Source organism: Lissotriton helveticus, chromosome 2_1 (genome assembly GCF_964261635.1).
Source record: "Lissotriton helveticus chromosome 2_1, aLisHel1.1, whole genome shotgun sequence".
Lineage (NCBI taxonomy): Eukaryota > Metazoa > Chordata > Amphibia > Caudata > Salamandridae > Lissotriton > Lissotriton helveticus.
The window spans coordinates 1,383,424,194-1,383,447,048 of record NC_136059.1 but is presented as its reverse complement, the minus strand read 5'-3'; the positions used below and the strand labels follow the sequence as shown (position 1 = coordinate 1,383,447,048).

The following is a 22,855-nucleotide window of genomic DNA, read 5'->3' as shown; positions in this document are numbered from 1 at the left end:
AATTGTGGGTCACGTTGGCTGTGACAGTGGCCAAAAGAGACACTGCACAGAAATGGGGTGCTCCAGAAGTTCCTACAGTACATGGCTGGATTAGAAATATGGACCTTCTAATGGTAAAAGAGAGGGCGGTGTATGTGCTACGGGCTTGTCCCCGTAAATGGAATAAAGTGTGGTTGCCATGGAATACATACAGGGGGGAACCATGTGCGCCCTTGCCAGAAGACGAGGACTTAGAGTCGGAAGAAGAAGAGGATTGTGAGGGATGACCTAGTATATGAAACTTTGAGTTGTGGTGGGTTGGAGTGGGAACACGATGATGTCTTGAAAGAGTGTACGGACTAAATGCAGTATATGGACAAGTTCTGTGCAGAGATGTACCATTCTAGTGTGATGATGACATTAGTTGGGGTTTTTTGTAGATGTGATTTTTGTTTTATTAGTTGACCTTGCCGAACACCAATTGCTATGTTATCAGTGGGAAAATTAAGAACTGGAACAGGGAATGATGTATTGACGAGTAAGGATTTGTGCAATACGATAGCGTTTATTTCCTTCATATCAGTATTAGTAAACAGGACTTTGACATCGGAACACACGGGGGATCATCCGTAACTTTGACACCTGTATGTAACAATGGGAAATTGCAACTCAATGATATTACTGTCAATGTCTTCTTTGCCTTCTTGAAAATAAAGTTTAAAAAAAAAAAAACTGACAAAAGGTATCAACAATAAGGGTGTCAGTAGTGTGCGCCATTGCCTGCGAGTCCCGAAGTAAGTGGATAGCTGACGGCTACGCTCGTGCTCTTGGCCTATGCGCCAACATCCTCCCGCATTTATCCCCGCTAAGATAAAACTTATGATGCAGGCGCAACAGGGCGTGTTCGGCTCTATCTAAGTCCAAGTGTTTCAGCATGCGCCGTTTCGTCTCCAATTCCTTCCATACTCTCGGGGCTCCCGTCCGCTTGTGCGCTGCTTCCAAGGCACCTATCTCCCTCTCCAACTCTGCACGTTTTTCTTTGCGCAGCAGCACAAAGGACATCGCAAGTGCAATGAACTCACCCCGCACCACTAATTTCAGGGATTCCCATACCCTCGTGAGGAAGGTTCCGTCCCTATCATTGTCTTCAAGGTAGTGAACTATAGTGTCTCTAATTCGAGTAACGACTGACTCGGAGTGGAGCAGGGAGTCGCATAGACGCCAGCCCAGCGGCGCTGAGCGCTTGCCATGGAAGGAAAGCAAGACAGAGATAAGGGCATGATTGGATAAGGACCTAGGATTAATATCTGCTGTATGTAAGTGGGGAAGGAGAGAGGATGTGGCTAAGAAGTGGTCTAAGCGTGCATAGCTTTTGTGCGCCACGGAATAGTAGGTATAGTCGCGCTCATTAGGATGCTGGACCCGCCACACATCACTCAGTCCTCCATCAATCAACCACTGCTTCCCTCCCTGTGACATGGTACCCGTCTGATGAGTTTGTTGCTCTGACTTATCCATCCCTGGATCCATTACTATATTCAGATCACCACCCACTAGCACTGCCGCATCAGGAGAAGCAAGCACTTCAGAAAGGGCTGAGAGCAGGAAGGAATATTGTTGTTCATTCGGGGCATATAGAGACCCTATTGTCATCTGCGTATCTCCACATTAGATACGAACAGCCAGAAACCTGCCTCTGACGTCAACCACAGTAGAGAGTACTTTGCATTGCGCGCTTAACAGAATTGCCACCCCATGCTTCTTAGCCGGACCGGAGGACCATAGTTGCAATGAGAAACGCTTATCCTTCATCCGCTTAGTGTCTTTAGTAAGTAGCTGGGTTTCCTGGAGCAGACAAATATCGCCTTCAGCATTTTCTAAGGGTGATAGTATAGCGGAGTACTTAACTGGGCTGTTTAACCCTCTGACATTTAGACTTATTATTTTTAGATCCTTACCCATAGTAGCCAAGGGAGGAGGAAAGGACACCTAGTAGCTCAAACACAATAGGGCTAGCGCCAAGAGGAGTCGAGGACCTTGAACCGAAAGCCTGCTCTACCTGCCGAAGATCTGATGTGGAGCCCCTAAAACAACCCCAAAAAACCCACAAAACCCACCGCCCAATCAAATGCAGCCCTAAGACACAAAGAAGAAGAAAAAACAAGGTTCGAAGATAATAACAACAGTCAGTCCTGTGAGTCAAACGTGTAGGGAAAAATGGCGCCATACTAGGTCAGGTCTCCCACCTGGAACCCGGTACTTCAACCAAGCAGAAGGGTGAGCGATGACGACTCCCCACCAGACTGTTCCCCGCCTCCGGCGCCCAGATTGGAGCCTAACTGATGCCAAGCATATGTAGATCACGGACCGCATGCATTGTCAGTCACCAGGCCACCGAGGTAAGTGCTGCCTCCCATTCCAGCATTCTAGTGGACGTGTCTGGCCTCGACGGAGGCCGGGGCGACCTCCCAACACGTTGCCAGTCCGAGGAGCGCATACGTTGTCGTGTAGGAGATCTGCTATTGGGCTGAGGAGAAGGTCGCCCCAGACCCAGAACATTGTAAGCGACCTCTAAAGAGCGGATCTGCAGGAGCTTGCCTTGATGCTTAAAAATAAGTCTAAATGGATGGCCCCATGAGTAGGGGATGCCTTGCTCCTTAAGATGGTTAGTGATGGGCTTAAAGTGCCTTCGTTTTGTCAACGTGGAAGCTGCCAAATCCTGAAAAAGTGCAGGCTGATGGCCCTGGAACTCCACAGAGCCGAGATCCCTGGCCCTGCCAAGGATCTGCTCCTTAAGTTGAAAATCATGGACACACACACAAGTATGTCCGGAGGGGGGGGCCTTAGGCCGTCGTGGTAGACCTACACGATGCACACGATCCAGCTGTATTTCCTGCTCCTCTTCCTCACCCAGGATCTGACTAAATAGATCGCTGACGAACCCCCTGAAGATTATCTCCTTCTCCTTTCAAAGGAACCGCCCGAATTCTGATGTTACCCCTGGACCGATTTTCTAGGTCCTAGGCTTGGGCCTGGAGGTCTAGGTTTTGCTCCATGAGGCGGATCATATCCTGTTGGAGCTGATGGAAAGCATGGTGGTCCGCCAGGGTCGCTACACGCTCCCCGATGGCGTCCACATCGCGCCGGACTTCTCGCAGATCAGAAGAGAGCTGGGAGCGAAGCTATAGGATGTCCTCCTTGATAGCCGCGGCAATTTAGATTCCAATTGAGGCAGCTTGACCTATCGCCTTCTGCAGGAGATCCTTCGGGGGCTTATCCTTTCCATTCCTGGAGCAAGACCTGGCTCTTCAGCCAGGGGCCCTAGCACAGAGCTTCAATGGGGCACACCACTAAAATCCAGTCACAGCGGAGCCAGGATTCACACTCCAGATAGCAACCCACAGGACCGCAGTAGCTCTCTGTCAACACTTCCACCGAGGGAGAACCAGGGCCCAGATCCCAGAAGGGGGCAAAGATCAAAGAGGGGACCCCCTACCCCCTTTACTGACAAGGAGCACCCCCGTACCCACTGCTGCCGCAACACTGCAACCTCACACAGTCCGCCGACATACGGACCGAGCAGCTCCCCCGGGGGGTAGGCGAGATTCCTCCACTGCCTGCCTCCCCCCTGCCTCTTAAATGTAGGCTGTTGGGCTCCACCTGGGCTAACACACTGCAGCAGCCGCCACCCCAGCCCATCAAGGCCAGACAAAGTGCATCTCAAGGCCAGGCAGCCCCCCCCCCCCCCCCCCCCCCCGCTGACTCATGGGCCGGTGGTAGGCCCTGCGCCCTTAGTCACATAGATCCACAGGTCTCAACAGCGCCACAGAGTCCGATAAAGGGCCTTACATGGGGGGGGCGCCCACCGCCGGTACCCCAGTTCAGCGCAGCCGTTGCCTGAAGGCACTCCACGCGGCTCCCGCAGGCACGGCCAAACCCCCTCAAGCTGGTATAGGGAGGCGAGCCGGGTCCTTCAATAGAGCTCCCCGCCAGGCACAGGAGAACGCGGGAGCCGGCACAATCACCAAGGTCTTCCCCCACGTGCTGGCAGCGCCCCCAGTCACCTCCGGGGATGGGAGCGCCGTCCGCGAGTCCCGCAGCTAGAGGCCCGCCGCCCCACCTCACCTCAGCCCCAAGGTCCCAGGTCTCTGTCGCTTCTCCGCTCTCCACTGCCGCTCTCCGGTGCTCAGAGTAGCGCGGACCCCCGCAGCAGCTGCGCGGCAGCAGTCAGCCGCCCACTGGGGGTCCACCTGCAGCCACTCCGTCAAAGGAAGGCACCGGCACAAGACATCGCCGGGCCGTGCCCGAACCCGGCACCAGACACCTCCGGCTCCTCAAAATGGCGGCCACGGAGCAGCCCAGGATTGAACCGCTCCCGGCAGCTCCGCCAATCGGGCCCTGGGTCAGCCAGCCCCGCCGCCACTCACGGTAAGTCGCCAGGCACCCCACCAGGCAGCTGAGAGCACTTCCGGGCCGCAATCTAAGGGGGCCACAACACCCCACCAGGCCCACCGGGCTGCAGTAAGGCCCGGGCAGAACAGCCCAGAGAGGCGCAGGGATCTGCTTCAAAGCGCTGAAATATGCACCCCACCGGTGAAAGATGGTCAGCGGGGGTTGCCGCGCTCCGTGTCCAGCACGGATGGGCAGCAATAGGGGTGATATACAAAGCTTAAATCAAGCTGCGCCGGAGGGACAGGAAAACACGTCCTATCCCGCCGCCATCTTGCCACGCCCCCCCAAATGCTCTTTAGACTCACAAACAACCAAAATTCATCTTGTGACCTACAAGAGGGAGGGACATGGCAAACCTGACTCAACAGGCCACTGATTTGAATTTACTAACCTGGAATGTCTGTGGATTGAATAATCCTAGGGAAAAAGGGCAGATACTAGGTTATTTAGATAGGCACCACATTAGTATTGCCCTATTGCAAGAGACACACCTGCACCCAGGGTCTGATCCCCATTAGCCACGAGATGGGCGTCACATCGCTGCTTCTCGTCCTACTCTGGATATTCGAGGGGGGTTGCCATTTTCATTAGAAGAGGAGTGAGATTCGAACTGGGGTGCTCAGAAGCCAACGCTGATGGACGGCGCTGTCTCATTTGGGGCAGGCTAGCAAATAAAGATGTAACGATTGCAAACTACTATGGCCCCAACACTGATGATCTGCACACTCTTCTCCTGCTCTGGGGCAAGGTACAAACAATAGGTTCCACGTATGTAATTTGGGGAGGAGATTTTAACACAGTAATATGCCTTCAGAATGATAGGTCGCAAGCCACCCATCTGCACTATACCAACACACAGGGAGCGCTAAAAGACCTGGTAGGCACAAACTATCTCCTCGACTCCTGGAGATACAAGCATTCTACGCTGAAACAAGGCACGCACTTCTCAGCGGTACACTCCTCGAGGTCCCGATTGGACTACCAGATCGTTTCTGTGGGTATGGCACACTGGCTGGATAATGTCACACACCTGGCCCCACACTCTCTGACCACTCCCCTGTGAAGTGCACTATAAAGATCCCAGTAGACCAAACCCCTTACATTAGCTGCCGCTTGAACCCCCTACACCTGCTCGATTCAGTTTTTAATGAGGAGATTGGGCAGGCGATCCAGTGCTTTTTTTAGAAGAACATTACACCAGAGATCAGTCTTACCACAGTATGTGAAGCATTCAAGGTCACAATGAGGGGGTTATGCATCTCCAAAGGAGGAGGCATCCTCAGGGACATCCGACGGGAACTAAACACTAGGGGTGGGCAGAATTTGCGTAATCTCATTAGGCAAATCTCTGCGAAACGGTAAAAAATCTCTGCGAAAACGCAGAAATTCCACAAACACGCGGAATTGCTTGTTCGCGATGCTTTTTTACTGTTTGCAATCGCTGTTTGCGCGCTCAGGGAGAAATATCTTGCGAACACGCATTTGAGAACGCGAACAAGCAAAAAATTTAGCGACGTCGCGGAATGCAGAATTTTAGCCAATTTTGCGTTCTCCGCATAGCGCGAAAATTACCCAAATTCCACGAGCGGAACGGAATTTACCACCTAGGCCTACTAAACACTCTTGAGCGAGACATTAAAACACTAGAGAGGGAACTCGCAAACGACGCGGGGGAAAATATGACCAGTGCCAAACTCAGGGGCAAAATGACAGACTATGAAAATGCTGCTGAACGCGAGAGCAAATTCAGGGGGAAATACCACAGGGCTAGAGCATACGGGGAAGGGGACTGTCCAGGCAAGGTCTTGGCGAATGGTGTGAGGCAGTCCAAATTCTCCAACTACATTGCGGAGATCCATGACTCACACGGCGAGCCACACAAAATTGGCCTGACCACCTGCACACGTTCGTGGAGTACTAGAAGTCCCTATACACCTCCCAGAGGGCGCTCCCACTAGACCTACCACAATATTATGAAGACACGGCTCAGGCCTGGCTAGGGGACACGCAGCGAAAATTCTTGAGCCTGAACCTGGAAATAGATGAAATAAAGAAGGCAATGAAGGGGATAAAATCGGGACATGCGCCGGGGTCGGATGGGTTGCCCATCGAATTTTACAAGACGTATCTAACACTCCTGGCTCCAATATTGAAAGATGTAATTTATGAAGCACTGGAGGATGGGACCCTTCCCAGAACCATGAGGGAAGCCCACATAGTGTCTTTGCTTAAACCTGATAAGTCTCCATTGTTTTGTGAATCCTACCGCCCCCTTTCTTTACCAAACTGCGACACTAAAATCCTCGCTAAGGTCCTCTCCAATAGACTTAGTCTTCTGATGGAACGCTTGGTGTTACCAGATCAAGCGGGCTTCATTCCAAGCAGAGTCACTGCGCATAACTTACGAACACTCATGGCGGTTACGAACACTCATGGCGGTTATGCAAGATATAGACCCAAATAGCTCTGCAGTGGCAGTTTTCCTAGACGCTACCAAAGAGTTTGATTCTGTGGAGTGGGACTTTCTAATCGGTACCCTGAGCTACATGGGAATGCCCCAGTCTTTTTTGAATTGGGTAAAATTAATATACAAAAGTCAGATAGCCACGGTATTACTGAATGGCGCTCGCTCCCATAGATTCAACATTTCAAGAGGCACCAGACAGGGATGCCCACTGTCCCCCATATTATTTGCTTTAGCAGTCGAACCCCTAGCGGCAAAAATACGACAACATCACCAGGAACGGGCGTTGGTATACCCCTCTCGCCAGCTTCTCATCTCCCTATATGTGGATGACATGACACTATATATGAAGAAACCCCAGGTCAATCTAAACCCGGTCCTTCGTGAAATTACCAAATTTGGAGCCATCTCCAGGGAGCAATTCTTCGGGACACACCCTCCCTCCACCATGGACCTGTTTATGTACATAAGAATTCGGCAGAGTGTCAAAGCAGCTACCCCGGCATTCCCCACAGAGCCTCCCATACTGCCCCCTTTACATACTCTGTTACAGTCAGAGGTCACCAGGCATGTCACTTCCTTACTATACCGGCACACGCAGAAGGCACTGCCCGCTCGGGCAGAATGGCACAAGGATTTAGAGACCACTCTGACAGACGAACCGTGGGAATTTAGCTGTAGACAGACGAGGCGGCCTCATCTAGCTGTCGACTATCACTCATTCATTATAAGTTCCTCCATCGATTATACCATACCCCTGTCAAATTACATACGTTCCGCTTGAGGGACGATGATAAATGTGCTAGATGCGGTGGAGAGGGAGCAGACTTATTGCATCTGGCGTGGCAGTGCCCACAAGTAAGGTAATACTGGGAGCAAGTGTTTAAGGGCCTCTCTGAAATGCTGACGATACCATGCAATGCTCTGATCTACCATTTTGTTGCATCGCACTTCCATTTTGTGCTGCCGTGACCTGGAGTTACATTTCAGCAGGAACATAAACATGTTTTTCACGTAAACCAGTACAAGCAGGTGCGAGGCGTTATGTTGTACCTTCAGAGTGTTTTTATGCATTCCATACTTATCTCTAGGACAGAGGGAGGATGGCAGAGCCAGTCTCCAAGGCCGGAGAGTGGGAAAGGAATGTCTTTTGCCTCGGCACTGCCCAGATAGAATCTGGCCAGGTCTGTCTGGGTGGGTCTGATGCGGCCAGCACTTGTGAATAGATGGGCGAGAGCGCCTGCTAGAGGCTTCTCGAACATATTGATTTAAACTATAAAAAGCGGTGTCTGTGGGGTGGAGCTCAGGAACTCAGTCTAGGAGTGGACGCACTCGCGGGACAACTTTGGTGCCCGAAGAGATTACTCCCTGAGCTGCCGGTCTACGGGTTCCAGACTTGGTGTTCAGTGCTTGGCCAGGGATGTTGAAGTCTCCGGTGCTGCAAATGAATCTGGTGAGGTGCTTTGTACATTAACTGTTTATATACCTGTATTCACAGTTTCATATTTATGTATATAGTGTGGTGTATTCATTGTCTATTGCCTTTCACTCGGTGCTTAAAAATTTATTGGCTTCAGTGACTTATTGCCTTTTGTCTACAATATTAATAAAGCTCATTTTTACCTCCAGTGGAGTGTTGGAGTTTCTATGTGAGTAAGTGGTGTGCGTAAGTTCAGATTACGCAAGTGGGCAAAGCAATACACTCGCCTAGCACATTGGCCCTTCTCTCCCCCATTTTTGCTCTGCCAATCCAGGAAATCCTAAATTCCTCCATCAAAACGGGCTCTATTCCAACAGTCTGGAAGGAAGCTTACGTTCGACCAATTCTAAAAAAATTGACAGCAGATCTTGAACAATTATAGACCAATATCCCTGCTACCCTTGCTAGGGAAGATACTGGAAACAGACTAACAAACAACTGAGCAAGTATTTAGAGATAAATAACATTCTAGATCCTTCGCAGTCAGGCTTCCGGCCAGGCTTTAGCACTGAGACCGCCATACTGGTTGTCACGGACTCAATAAGACAAGCCCTGGATGAAGGGGGATCTGCAATTCTCATCCTCTTAGACCTCTCCGCAGCATTCAACACTGTCTCCCATCGACTACTGTTAGAGAGGCTACGGGATTGCGGAGTGGAGGACATCGCCCTGAAGTGGCTAATAAGCTTTTTGACAGATAGAGGGCAAACGGTTATGTTGGGCCCCTATAGGTCAAAAAAGTTCTGGTTAGATAAAGGGGTTCCACAGGGCTCCTGCTTGAGCCCCACTCTTTTCAACGTATATGTGGCTCCTTTGGCCAAAATTGTTTGTCCCTTTGGGTTTGGGATTATATCATATGCTGACGACACCCAGCTGATTTTCCCTATAGGATCAAACCTGAATGAGGAGAGATTGCGTTTTTCGGCTGGTATGATGGCCATCTAAAGATGGATGACAAAGTTTTCTTCAGCTCAACCCAGGAAAACGGGGCTTACGCTTCTGGGAAGAACGAATAACATCAATATGGCCGACTGGTGGCCTGATCAGCTGGGGTAGGCTCCCACACCCTCACCTTCAGTGAGGAGTCTGGGAATACAATTGGATGACAAACTAACCATGAAGGATAACGTCAAAAAGAACATTGGATCCTGCTATTATAGTCTTCGCCTCATTCGCAGAAATATCCCATATCTGTCAGTGGAACATCGCAGAACTGTGGTACAGGCGATGGTGGTGAGTCGCATGGACTACGGGAACGCCCTATTGGCAGAAGTGGGTGAAACTCTGATAACAAAACTTCAAGTCATCCAAAATACTGCGTCAAGGATAGTCTTAAACCGTCCGCCAGTATCTCCATCTCTCCCACTGCTCAGAGAACTCCACTGGCAGTCAGTGAAAAAGAGATCATTTTTTAAGATCTGCTGTTTCACTTTCAAAGCCATCAAGGGTGCAGGCCCTGTTTACTTACAAAAGAAACTCTGTATGCAGTCCTCTTGCCGTAATCTGAGATCAAATACTGTGGCTTTGTTAAAGATCCCTCGCATTCAACGCACTCGCTCGGGGGGCAGAGCTTTTTCATATATTGCTCCTAAATACTGGAACTCATTACCAGAGCCCCTACGTAAATGTCCTGCCTATTTGACCTTCAGAAAACAACTCAAAGCCTTTTTATTTTAACCTCTTTCGGTCTTTTGATACTCCTCTTCCTCCTGGTTCCCTTTACCTTAGTAAGCGTTGAGATGCCCCTGGGTGAGTCATGCGCTATACAAAAGAACTATAACATAACATAACATTGGCAGGCTGACTGTGCAGCTTCACCCCTGTACTGGAGTGGCGAGAGGGGGACTAATCACACTCTACCTGGTTGCACTTATGGCCCAAGTTGAATTTAGACTTACCCGAAGACTTGGAAAAAGATCTGGACTTGGTACAGAAATAGTCTACAATTTAGAATGAGCAGCCATGCAAAGTGGGGCAAGATTGCGGTCTCGAGTACAAACTCTTCTTCGGTTCTGCTACGCAGAGTTTGCTTCCTGCTCCCCAATTGTCTTCAGGTGCATCAGGGCACATTTTTCACATGGCTTTGAATTATGGCTGAAACCTAGGCTCTCCATACAAACATGTGGATTCATGACAGACACTGGATTCCTACAGTAATGACACTTTAAAATCTGGGAGAATGGTGGGGGGGGGATCGAAGACATTTTCATTTTTTTGTAAACCTTTTTATTCGGTTTCAAAACAGACACACCAGAATGTATGTGGTACTCTAAGGTACTAACACACAAAACTCATTCTAAATTACACACAGAAAAACAACCATATTCCGTGGAATGGTCACAAAATATTTATATCGCAAGACTACTCTAAACCAACAGTGGAAGTCAGAAAAGGTTTTCTTGGTTAGACCAAGGCTATTAAAAAAGAATTTAAAAAAATAACCTCCAATTTTCTTTCACAGGTCCGGCAAGATTTAGGATCTTGGCTTATGGGAAGCACCACAACTTTACCGATCACCGTGACCTACAAACCCTTCTAGATGAAAGAGACCATTTCTCTATGGATACTCAACAACACTTTTCAGTAAACCGAACCCATACGTTCCCATGATCATCAGCTTACTTTAACTCTAGGTTACTCACTATGTGCTTCTTCAGAGGGCGTTTTCATATATCCCTCTTTATCACAACAACTCAGTTTCTTGTTTACCATAGCATTTCAACCATATGCAGGTCTCACAGAGCATAACATAACACAACATTACAGATTTGTTGAATTTGCGTGTTTTCCACTTTACATACATGTTATCTGCTGATATTGTCGTTACAGTAGGCTACATGTCTACGTTTAAAACCAGCTTACTGTTATTGTATTGTGAACTTTTATTACTGATATACTCAGTCATGTATCAATACCCGAATCATACCTTATTCTACGGTACCTCTTTGAAATATTGCCATATGCTCCCTGGATCCTCGTGCATATACCAATTAATTGCCTTCATAACATGTTTAACCTTCTCTAGGAACAAACAATCAACTATACTAAAAAAAGAAGTCCAAGACTCAGTCCTTACTCACTGGGTTATAACCCCTTGTGCGACATTGTTGTATTATACAAGTTTCTCTGTTTATACCTCTAGTGACTTAGTGCTTGTGTTTTTTGGCAAAGGCTAGAGGAATTAGTATGTTTTACTTTCTGCTTTGCAGGAGACTCATTACTTGAGTATTTGTTAGGATTGCTTACTGCAATTCCACGGCTGTCAAGTCCCCTTCCCGCTGTCGTCTCCCTCATATTCAGTGTTTTGGGTGGTTGGTTAAAGGGTAGGGGAGGGAGTTCATGTGATGTGTTTCTTTCAGTTTATGTTTATTTATACTTCGGTGTAGTTTTTTACTCTTACTTTCAGATTTCTCTTTCAGTGACCTTTGACTCCTGACAAGAGGCTATTCATTTGTACGCCTATATAAGGACAACATTGAACTGCTCTCAACACATAAGCCAATTATCATGAATGCTACAACTGTACTCCGACTCGTGCATACTTTACACCCACCCTTATTGCTGGCCTAATCTGCTCCTTTTGACTTTATGCCATATAACCATTTTCATATTTTAAAGCATGAATAATCATTCGCAATTACAATTTAAAATTGATCTCCTTAAATATTAAGGGACTCAATCACCCAGTTAAGCGCAACAAAATCAAGAGCTATTCTTTATAAACTTATTCCATTACAGGAAACCAAGGTTACCATAAAGAATTGACATAATTTAGTCAGAACTGGATTAGTAATACCATTTGTTCCCTTATCAATAATAAAAAAAGGCGTGATAACGCTGGTTACTAAAAACTAAGACTTAATAGTAGATTCCCATATAGCAGATAATGATAGATGGATTCTAACAAAGCTTTCCAAGAACTCAAATTCACTCCATATTCTCAATGTGTTAGTCCAAACACCGATGATCCAGAGTTCTGGGACTCGCTAGCTACTCCTCCAAGCCAAATCCCTATTGATAGTTAACTCATCATGGGTGGAGACCTGAACCTCCCCACGGGCCCTTAAAATAGTGTCTGGGCTAACGAGCTAAGGAGGTACCTCCTTCCGGAATGCACGGTCATTGGAAGCTATGCTGCGCATGTGCGGAAAGGAAGTGACGTGGTCGGCTTGCCCCTAATTGCGCTTTACCACAGCCTCTGGTTACCAGCAGCGAAAGAGGCTGGTGCCCCGCATTCCAACCCTTGCCTTGGTTTACCTTACAGGCCGTGGTGGATGGTGACATTTGAGTGAGCCCGTACATTATGAGAGGGGTTCAGGGAGTCCTCCCCTTGAGCAAATATTCGGATAAGTGGGTGCAAATGATGAATTTTCAAGCATATTTTAGAAAGCGAAGTGTGCCCCCGGTCTTGCCACTTTTGTGCAGCCATGCATACACCTACAGCCCCAAAAAGAGTGACACTGGGTAAAAAGCTTTCACACCCTTTAGCTCAGAGGGTTCAGTGAATGTTGCAGTGAACAGTGAGTTAGATGTTCAAATCACTGCGAGGCTGACTCAGTCTTTAAAAAGTCAACTTGATAATAACTGTTATAGCTACATACCTACAGGCAAGCTCATTTGTGTCCGGGTTTCTAATATCAGAAACACAAACTGACAAACCAATGACATTGCACTATAGCGGCACAAATTTATTGTTGGAAATATGTATTCAGACCTGAGGGTTATTGGTTGTAACTTAAGATGTTTTTAGGTTTTTATTTCAATCAGAACAATATTTCTTGAACTACAAATTAAAGGTAAACCGTGGTAACCCATACTCTCCTGAGTGGCAATCACTCATTTGAACAGTGATCCATCGAAGCCACTTGGCACTCAGTGCTACCATGGAGTCTGCAGTTTGAAATCTAAGAGTTTTATCATGCCTCGTGATACACAGTGCGCTCGCTGCCTGTGAAATCTCTATAGCGTACAGGTTTATAACATGGTTTGGACGGGTCCATGCTTCCTGAACAGGGGGTGGGAACCTTTATAATCCAATACTGAGGAACTGCCTCGGTCATAAAGTTATCGTTATCGTTATCTGGGTTTTATATCGCGCCAAATCACCGTCAGGTCTCAAGGTAAGGTAAGGTAAGTATACTTGTAAAGCGCACTGTTACTCCATCTCGGAGTGTCCTGGCGCTGTATACCGCTGGGGAACCCGTCCTGGCTTTCCCTGTGAGATGGTCCCTCCTGGGCACCTCCAAGGTGAAGCCAGGCATCCCCGGCGCTGATGGGGCCGTTGTGGAGATTAAGCAAGCTATTGCCCAGAGTTGCAGAGTGGGACCCATGGTTAGCGTAGGCCCCTCGGCGAGAATTATCGAGTCCGCGGACATTGACCCAAGACCCTGCCGCGTCGGGAATTGAACCCTGGTCCCGGGCCGATCTCTGCTTCAGGGTCTGCCGGTTCTAACCAGTGAGCCACACTTCTCCACTTCTGACAGATACAGCAACAAGAAAGATAAGTTAACAGGGAAACAGATTGTCGGCCTAACTCACAGAGATCCAAAGGCATCTCTGAATAGGAGCATCTTCAAAGATTTCCTAAAAAGGAGGAGGTTAGTTTCTTTCCGAAGGGCCTCAGGTAGCTTATTCCACATTTGAGGGGCCTGGATTGAAAAAGATCTCCCACCTTTGGTTGCCATTTTAAAGCGCGGACATGATAGCAGTTGGGAGTTGGAAGATCTTAAAGCTCGCTTGGGATTATAAACTTCAAGCCTCTTTTATGTAGGCAGGTGCCTGCCCATAAATTGCCTTATGGGCAATGCACAGGCTTTTAAATTCCACCCTTTGCTTTATGGGGAGCCAATGTAGCCTGTGCAATAATGGGGAAGCATGGGTCTGTCTAGATGATCTGAAAATCAGCCGTGCTGCATCGTTCAAAGTGACCTGCAGGCGGTTGATTAGATTTTTTGGCAGACCTAGATATAATGCGTTCCCATAGTCAATCCTGGAGACTATTGTTGCCGAAACAATGGTTCGGAGCATATTTATAGAAAGTAAGGGGACTAACTTTCGCAACTGCCTAATCAGGTTAGTGCAGGTTCCAACAACGGCGGATACTTGGCTGGTCATTGAGAGCTCCTGGTCGATCTTAATACCAAAACTCTTTACGCTGGGGCATGGCTTTGGGGTCGGTCCAAGTTCTTGGGGCCAGAACAAGTCATTCCAAGGTGAGGTGGCCGTTGAAACTACCAGGACATCAGTTTTATCGGGATAAATTTTTAGCAGATTCATCGTCATCCAGCTCACCGTGAACCGTAGAATATTCTGGGCCATGGACTGAGCCGATGTTGTATTGTCGATACTCAGCAACAGCTGAGTGTCATCGGCGTAATTAAAGACTTTACAGCCCATGTTCACCAGGGAATCTATCAGTGGCTGCAGATAAAGATTAAACAGGAGTGGCGAGAGTGCGGACCCTTGCGGTACTCCACACTCCAGCACACCCACCTCAGAGACACGATCTGCTAGTTGGATACTCTGAGTCCTCTCTAGCAAGAAAGATTTTAACCATTGGAGGGCCTGGTCTTTTATCCCAGCCACAACCAGTCTGTCCAGGAGCAAGGCATGGCTGACAGTATCAAACGCCGCTGAAAGATCTAAAAGTATCAGGGCGCTCGGTTTTTTATTGTCAGCCATGCATCTAAGCTCATCCAGCACCGAGAGCATTACTAACTCGGGGCAATGATGGGCACGAAACCCCGCTTGCCGCTCCTGGAGTAGATGATGTGACTCCAGGAAGGGTGACAGTGATTTTAATACATGCTGTTCTAAAATCTTGGACAGGAACGGTAGCTGGGATATTGGCCTGTAGTTTTTCAAGCAGGTCGGATCAGCCCCTGGTTTTTTTTATCAGGGGTTTGACGCGTGCCTCTTTAAAACTAGCTGGTAATAGGCCTGTGTCTAGTGAGTTAAAAGGCCTAGGATCTGGTCCTCCAAAACGGGGAGCGCCAACCGAAAGATTCCAGGGGGGCAAGGGTCTGCGGGGGAGCCTGACTTGGTTGAGATGGGGAGCTGTCTAAGAGTTGTAGAATCTATACTAGGGAATCTAGAGATAATAGGTGTTGGAAGAATTTGGGGGGGCCAGTGAAATAGTTGGCATATTAGGGATATCCTTCTTGATATCTACCAGAATGGTTGCCACTTTTTCAAGAACGTAGTCTTGGAAGGTGTTACAATCTATCACTGTATCTACCCGTTCATCCTTCTTACTTAATTCTTTTAAGATTTTGAAAGTTTTTCTGGACATTAACTGCATTTTTTATGCGGGTTTCATAATAGTCCTTTTTAGTTGATACAATAAGTTTTTTGTACACCTTCAGAGATGTTTTATAAAGTTTGCGGTCTGTATCATCTTTAGACTTCCTCCAGCATCTCTCAAGGTGACGAAGCTTTCTTTTTTGATCCCTCAAGCTCTGGGTAAACCAAGGGGCCCCTTTTTCCGCGCCCTTTATTTTCTGTGTCTTTTCCGGGGCTATCTCGTCGATGGACTGTCGAAGACTCGCCACTATGGTGTTATAATTTTGGTCTAAATCTAGATTATTATGTGGGCTCGTTGACTGTTGTGCATATTTGGAAAGGACGTCGGTTAGGGTTACCGAGTCAACTTTTTTCCACTGACGCACTTTTTTAGTTTTTAACGGGAGTTTGATCTGAGGACTATCCTGTGGGACATCACACAAGATTAGATGGTGGTCAGACCAAATACATGGTATAATACTCGTGAGTGTCACCTCCGGAATAGAAGTCCAGATTAGATCGAGGGTGTGGCCCTTTATGTGGGTTGGGGCTTCCACTAATTGTTCAAAGCCTAATGCGGTCATGGAGGTCTGTAGCGGACGTGTTGGCAGATCTTTGTCTGCCCTGTCCCAATGAACGTTAAAATCGCCTGTCACCAGGATTTTCTTGTATCGTGTGCATATATCTGATACAATGGGGGAGAAGAGGTCATTAAATACTAAAGTACATCGTGGTGGACAATAGACAGTAAGAACAATAAAACAGGAATTATTCAAAGTGATTTTTGCTCAGAGTAGATCTACAGAGTTTGTTGTTTCAGCTAGGACTTTAGCCACTGTTAGCTGTTTTTTAAAAATAATTGCTACACCTCCACCATCATCCGGACGATTATGCCAGATCATATCATATCCATTTGGAAGGGCAGCTATGATGTCGGGGGAGGAGTTTTCACCCAACCATGTTTCGGTGAGGGTCAATATGTCGATAGTCTCATCCTGTAAGAGAGTGAATATTTCCAGATAATGTTTCTGAAGTGACCTAGTGTTTAAGGTGGCAAGCTTCAAAGGAGATAGTTGGCAATTGTCTCTACGACTAGGAAAACGTAGGATGTTAAATTCCTTTAGGATGGACAACGTTGTGGAGTTTACAGTATGCCCACCTGAGTCCAGTGATAGAAGGTCATTTGCAGAGTAAGACAAACGCCTACCAGAGTGCCTGGTCCCTGAGCTCGATCGAGCGCGGACGAGCAGGACTCTGGCACGACTCCGGCGCAGATCCGGCGCGTCCGCTGCGCGGAGTCATCACCGTCTGTTTTTGTAGCGCTGCCAGAGCGCGTCACCAGCCCAGCCCAACCCAAAATGGCCGCCCAAACCGGAGACCCTGCCCTCGGCGTCTACACTCAGCCGAGAGCCGGTCCGGAGGTGAAGGGAGGGGGAAGAGGGAACACAAAGCGCCAGGAAGCGCAGGGGAGTCTCTACACACTTCTAAAATCAAGTGTGCAAAAACGCCATCAAATATGCAAAGTACGATTTTACACAAATTAAAATGCTGCTGATTAAAAGGAAAGGTAGGAGACCTCCCGGCTTCCGCCTCAGGAGGGGAGAATAGCTGTTGTCAGAATCACTTGCTCCACCGATCTGAACCGCTGTTACTAAAGTAACAGATAAAGTATTTTTTTTATTTGTGCGGTAACCCCCACCACCCCACATATAATGCGCACTCTGCAGCGGAGCCTAAAGTGTTATTGAGGTGCCGTCTTAATTCGGTTGCAGAACCAGTGGGTGTAAATTCTAGTCCCGGCTACCCTGTTGACCAGGTTGTGTGATCCTGGTTCATCATCACCTTATTCGTCTGTACCTCTGCTCATTTTGGTAAACGGAAAGGTGCGAGAGTGAGGGGCAGAGGCAGGAGATTAAAACTTGTGCTGAACATCGGAATTACAAATTATTTAGAAATCATCTCGTGGGGGGGATGGTGTCTGGTTTCAGCTACTTTACATTGTTTGTTTGTGGAAATGCACAATGCTTTCACTTTTTGCCTTTTAATGGGTTTAGCCTTAATCAGTAAAGTTAAAACACATCCCTGAAGGCAGATCAGGCTGGCTCACAAAACTACAACACAACAGTGCAAGGCTGCTAGGCTGTCAGAGTACATGGTAATGGGTGTCACGGCTCTGCTTCAGCAAAAGCAGCAAATAATGATATCAGCAGAGTTTCAGGCAGAGAGTGACAAGAGACTATTTGTTTCTCTTTCTTGGCAGGCGCTGCTTGAGCAAGAGAGTCAGAGCTAAAGCACATGCTGGACTTGCCCGACATTATACCTCCTGCCATGCAGATACGTATTTCGCGTCACACACCCATCACAAAACACCATACTTATCTGATAATTATAATCAACGATTACGTGTTTTATCCAGATCATTGACTTTAAATGGCACATATTTACTCAGCAGATATCCAATTGTAATGTACAATTTACTTCTATATGTGTGTGCTGTTCTATCGTGAGTGCAAGTAAACTGAGAGGAGGCTCATCGGTCGTGCTCTGCCATCTTGTTTTGAGGCACACACGAGGTGAAAGGAAGCGGGGAGGTGTGACTGGAAACAGATAAGAAGCCAGAGAAGGGACATGGAGATTTGATGGCACAAGGCTTCACTCTCAGCAGATTCATGTCAGTCACTTTAGTTAGATTGATGCTTTAGAAGCACATTATATCGCAGCCACAGGTCCCATGAAAGTGCATCATATAAATAATAATGCCTTTCACAACGCAAAGAGGGGAAAACCTTCCATTACTTACCAATCCCCGCCAGGCCAGTCCTTAACTTTCAGCACAGCATGGCCTCAAGTTTCTTACCATTTCTCGGTCCATTCAGGGTTGGACGGATTGTGCAGCCTGCTCAGGTCCATCCCGGGAGATGAGCAAAGAAAGTCTGATGCAACTGAAAGAGGGCTGCTGATATCAAGCCATCACAAGCAAAAATTGTCGCAGTCTCGACAATCGAATCACATGAAAATGGAGGAGAGACTAGACTCTAGACTGGAGCAGGGGTCTCCAAAACGGTCCTGGAGGGCCGGATCCATGCCAGATTTTTAAAATAACTACATGTATCTCAATGGGGATATCCCAAAAATCTGGCATGGATCCGGCCCTCCAGGACCGGTTTGGAGACCCCTGGACTAGAGAGAGCCTCCCCCTCGCACCCCGCGCTGCCTTACGTGCACACACTGCATGTAGACCCCTCCACTGTCTAACTCTCTAACCCAATCCAGGCGCTGCTCCTCCTGTTCAAGCAACACCAGGATTGGTTCAGGAAGGGGGCCTCATTGCGCATTACTGAGCATGGGGGAGTGCAGCTTTGAGTCATCCCCCAGCTCACCAATGCTCACCTGGAGTATGCATGTCGAGTTGGCCGGAGAAAGGCAGCCATCCAACCTGACATCGGCACCTGGGCCCAGGTGCCTGCTGGCTACCTTCACCAATATGGGTGTCTGTCTGTCAGTATAAGCCCCACCCTCTCAGATCTCTTCTACATGCTGCGTGACTAAATCAGTTTCGAGAATGTCAACGTTTTTTGCCGTTAGCGAAAACTAAATACTAGTGACATACTGGATACTTGAATGTAAGTGGGGGCCAAAATATGAGAGGGGCAACGCCCCAACACCCTAAGGGAGGCGCCGCCCCTGTTTATAGGTTCAGCCCAGACAAACGCCCACAACCCCACCCTTCACAGCAGATCCAGCCCTGCAGAAGGCCTCTATTCCAGCTACCGCTTTCTCAGAAGCCACACTGTGGTTCAGGGCCTCAAACTTGAAACTGTTCCCCGCCAGCACCCCACCATCTCGGGGAGCCTTAGTGCATAATGGGGGGAGAAGACAGCCCACCCCCGGCTCAGGATTGTCGCCAGATGGCACGCCTCCCCTGGATTCAGTGGCGTATGCAGCCCTACCCGTCACAGCGGTTCAGGCTCTGAAGATGGCATCTGCTGCTGTCTGGTTCTCAAGAGTCGCTCCATGGGTAATCAAGACTCCTTACCCAAAACTGCTCCCTGCCATCACCCCACCCATCTTGGGGGAGCTTCAATGCTCGAATGAGGGGGGAGGGGGGTGGGGGGACTCAAACAATGAAACAGCTCGACACAACGTGCTACTGATTTAACCAACATCTTGCAGCACCTGCCCATTGGAGATTCAGTACTTGATCGCCCAGTTTAAGCACCTCTCAGCAGGTATTACCAATTCGAATGTGATCTCGGCATAGATTCAAGGCAACTTGGGTTGTTGGTTTTAGCCAATTTCCCTTTCCTCTCTTTAAAGAGCCCCTGACTAACAGATCTTTGTTAGTGGGCAGTTTTTAGACAATCAGTAACACTCAATCCACTGACCCAGTTTTTGCTGCGTACATTTTTATCAAATGTTTATCTAAACATGGTTTGGACATTAAGGCTCCTTGATCTTTTGACTGTACTGTTGTATTTTTTGACCCACGTTCCCCTGGTTTATAGCCTTGCTGGTCAAGCCAGGTCACGATAACTAAGCCAAGGATAACGGAAAAAAACCCACTGGTTTATCTTTGTAGAATAGACTGAGGGACAAAAACTAACCGATCAACTCTTTACACTGGGATACACACAAAATGTATTGCAGTACCCACAAGATTTTATAAGCGTTCTACCAGCTCCACAATTTGAAAACCGGTCCTAGCTGTGCATTACTTATCAAATGCAGCACATGGTTATTCAATAAACAAAACACAAGCCATCACATATAACATTAATATCATAAACTGAGCATAGTGATGCAATCTTACCACACCACGATTATTTTCAAGTCGAACAACAGATGGAACGTTTCTCACATATGCTTCCAAAGAAGGATAACCTAGCCTCTTGAATGGTATCCAATCTCCAGTCAAGCTATGATACTCATTTTGAAGACGGTCAATGGCCACTCCATCTTTATTTGATTGGAGTACTGCTCGTAGCATTTTAGCCACTAGATCTTTTTCTGCTTCCACCATCTTGATCTGCAATTAACACAAATAATTATTCTCAACAACTGCACACAAACTCAGTATTTTCTTCTGAATTCATACTATTTAATTACAAAACATTCATCTGCTTTAGAGCATATCAGTTTTATTGCAATTAGTTTCTGTAGTTCACCAACAGTCAGTCAAAACATGTTTATTTAGACCTTAGTCTAAAAAGACATACACATAGTAAAAAAAAAAAAGTTAAAATAACTTTGGCATTAAATAAAATTATTACATAGAATTATAAGGCCGTTCCAAGCTAAAACCATTTCTATTACCGCGGTACAAAAGGGGGTGGTGATGAACAGATGCAGCAGGTAGCATACAATTCCATCAAATATGTACCCCAATAAAATGCTGAAACATTTGCTAAAATAAGTTTACAGACAATAAAAATAATCGCCCCAAGACACAGACTACTTCTAAAAAGGCATGTTCAATGGTAAATTAGCTACTTGCCACCTTTCTCTCATACCATTTTTTTGTAAAATTGGTCTCAGTAATCTTTTTCATTGTACTAAAAAAAAAAAAATCACAAACCATCTAATAAAATGTGCATTAAATTCCCTTTCATATTAAGAAGATGTTAGAATTGGGGGTCTCTAGTTGGCAATGGTTTGCACTCTATCCAAGTAGGGATCCTTCCTTCTAGTCAGGATAAGGGGGTTACACACATAGATAACCCGTGCTCACTCCCTTGGCAGCTTGGCACGAGCTGACAGACATCTCAGACACTATGTATAAAGTGTTTGTACAAAACATACAGTAACAATGAAAACACTACAACTGGACACCACACCAGTTTAGAAAAATAAAGTATCTTTACCTAAACCAAAAAAAAGACCAAGACGGAAACAAACATCAAACATACATATATCAAAATATCACTTTTAAAAGTTTAAGCAATTCTATCCAGAGAAATCCATGGATGCCCGATTTTGCACAATGTACCTTCAGATGTGTCAAAATTCACAAGGCCAAGCAGCCGCAGAGAAGGTAAGCGTTGGAAACACACATTAATGAGTCCGTTCCTGAGCCCTGGGAGAGGCAATGCGTCTGTTCTGCTGCCACGCAGGAGAAGTGTTGTGTTGAATTCAGACTGTATGGGTAAGTGATGCGTCTAAATCCAGGCGATTCTGGTGCTGCGTTGGAAAACTTGTCGGACAGGTGCGATGCGTGGCAATCTGCACACCCTGGAGGTCGATTCCGAAGCAGAAAAACAGGCGCAGCGATTATTTCTTCAGCCACAGTCCCACAGTGCATAGATTCTTTCTGCCGCACAGCACGGCCTGCGTCGGAGTCGGTGCAGCGATCTCGGACTTCGAAGGTCGGTGCACTGGACTTGGCGTGCAGCATATTTTTAAGCAGACAGGTGCTGCGTCGATTCTTTGGCGGCACTGCAGCGATACACGGCGGTGCTGCATCAGATGCGTTGATTTTAAGATTTCTTTATTTCTTTGCAGTCCTCTGCAGCTGGAACAACCTCCATGGGCCCACAACTTGAGTTGGCACCACAAGGCAGGTCAGAACTCCCAGCAATGGCGTTAAAGGATGCTACTGGTGAAGACTCTGTGTCCCGGAGACATCGGAACAGGAGGCAAACTCTGCATCAAGCCCTTGGAGATCTGCTTTAAGCAGGATACCACAGCAGGGCAAAAGGTTCAGTCCTTTCCGCTGCCCACAGACAGAAGCAGAAACTGCAGGCCAACCCAACAAAGCAACACACAGCAAAGGGGAATACTCCTCCTGACAGCTCTTTTTCTTGACAGGGTCCTCTTAGTTCCAGAAGTGATCTAAAGTTCTGAGGTTTTAGGTGCAACACGTATACCCCATTTTCTCTTTGTGGTCTTTGTTTTCGTACTCTGAGCTCAGTAAAAACCAGTTCTGCCCCCCCCCCTTGTCCTGCTTCACTACAGGAGTAGGAGAGAGTATTGTGCAGAGTAGCCACAGCATATTCAGGTTCAAGTGAAAACTCCTCCCACCACTTTAAATGCAGAAAGGTCTTTTCAGCCTGACTACGAGTCACCCAGGAAAGGCAGGGCACACCTCAACCCCTTCTTTGCGACCGTCTAGAGTGAATGCACATCCCCAGCCCCTGTCAGTCTAAAACCAGACATGAATACACAAACAGGAAGAGGCACACAAGATGTTTAAACATGAAAAT

The 22,855-nt window shown here is 47.3% G+C and overlaps 1 protein-coding gene across 2 annotated transcripts in view; it reads right to left on the bottom strand.

Moving 5' to 3' along the window:
• TDRD7 (tudor domain containing 7) overlaps positions 1-22,855 on the bottom strand; it is a 1,293,444-nt gene that overhangs the window by 1,135,901 nt on the left and 134,688 nt on the right. For both annotated transcript variants that reach the window (XM_078676318.1, XM_078676319.1), the window contains exon 2: positions 20,467-20,682. In XM_078676318.1, the coding sequence (XP_078532444.1) occupies positions 20,467-20,676 (210 nt within the window). In that variant the 5' untranslated portion in view covers positions 20,677-20,682. The remainder of the gene's footprint in view (positions 1-20,466; positions 20,683-22,855) is intronic.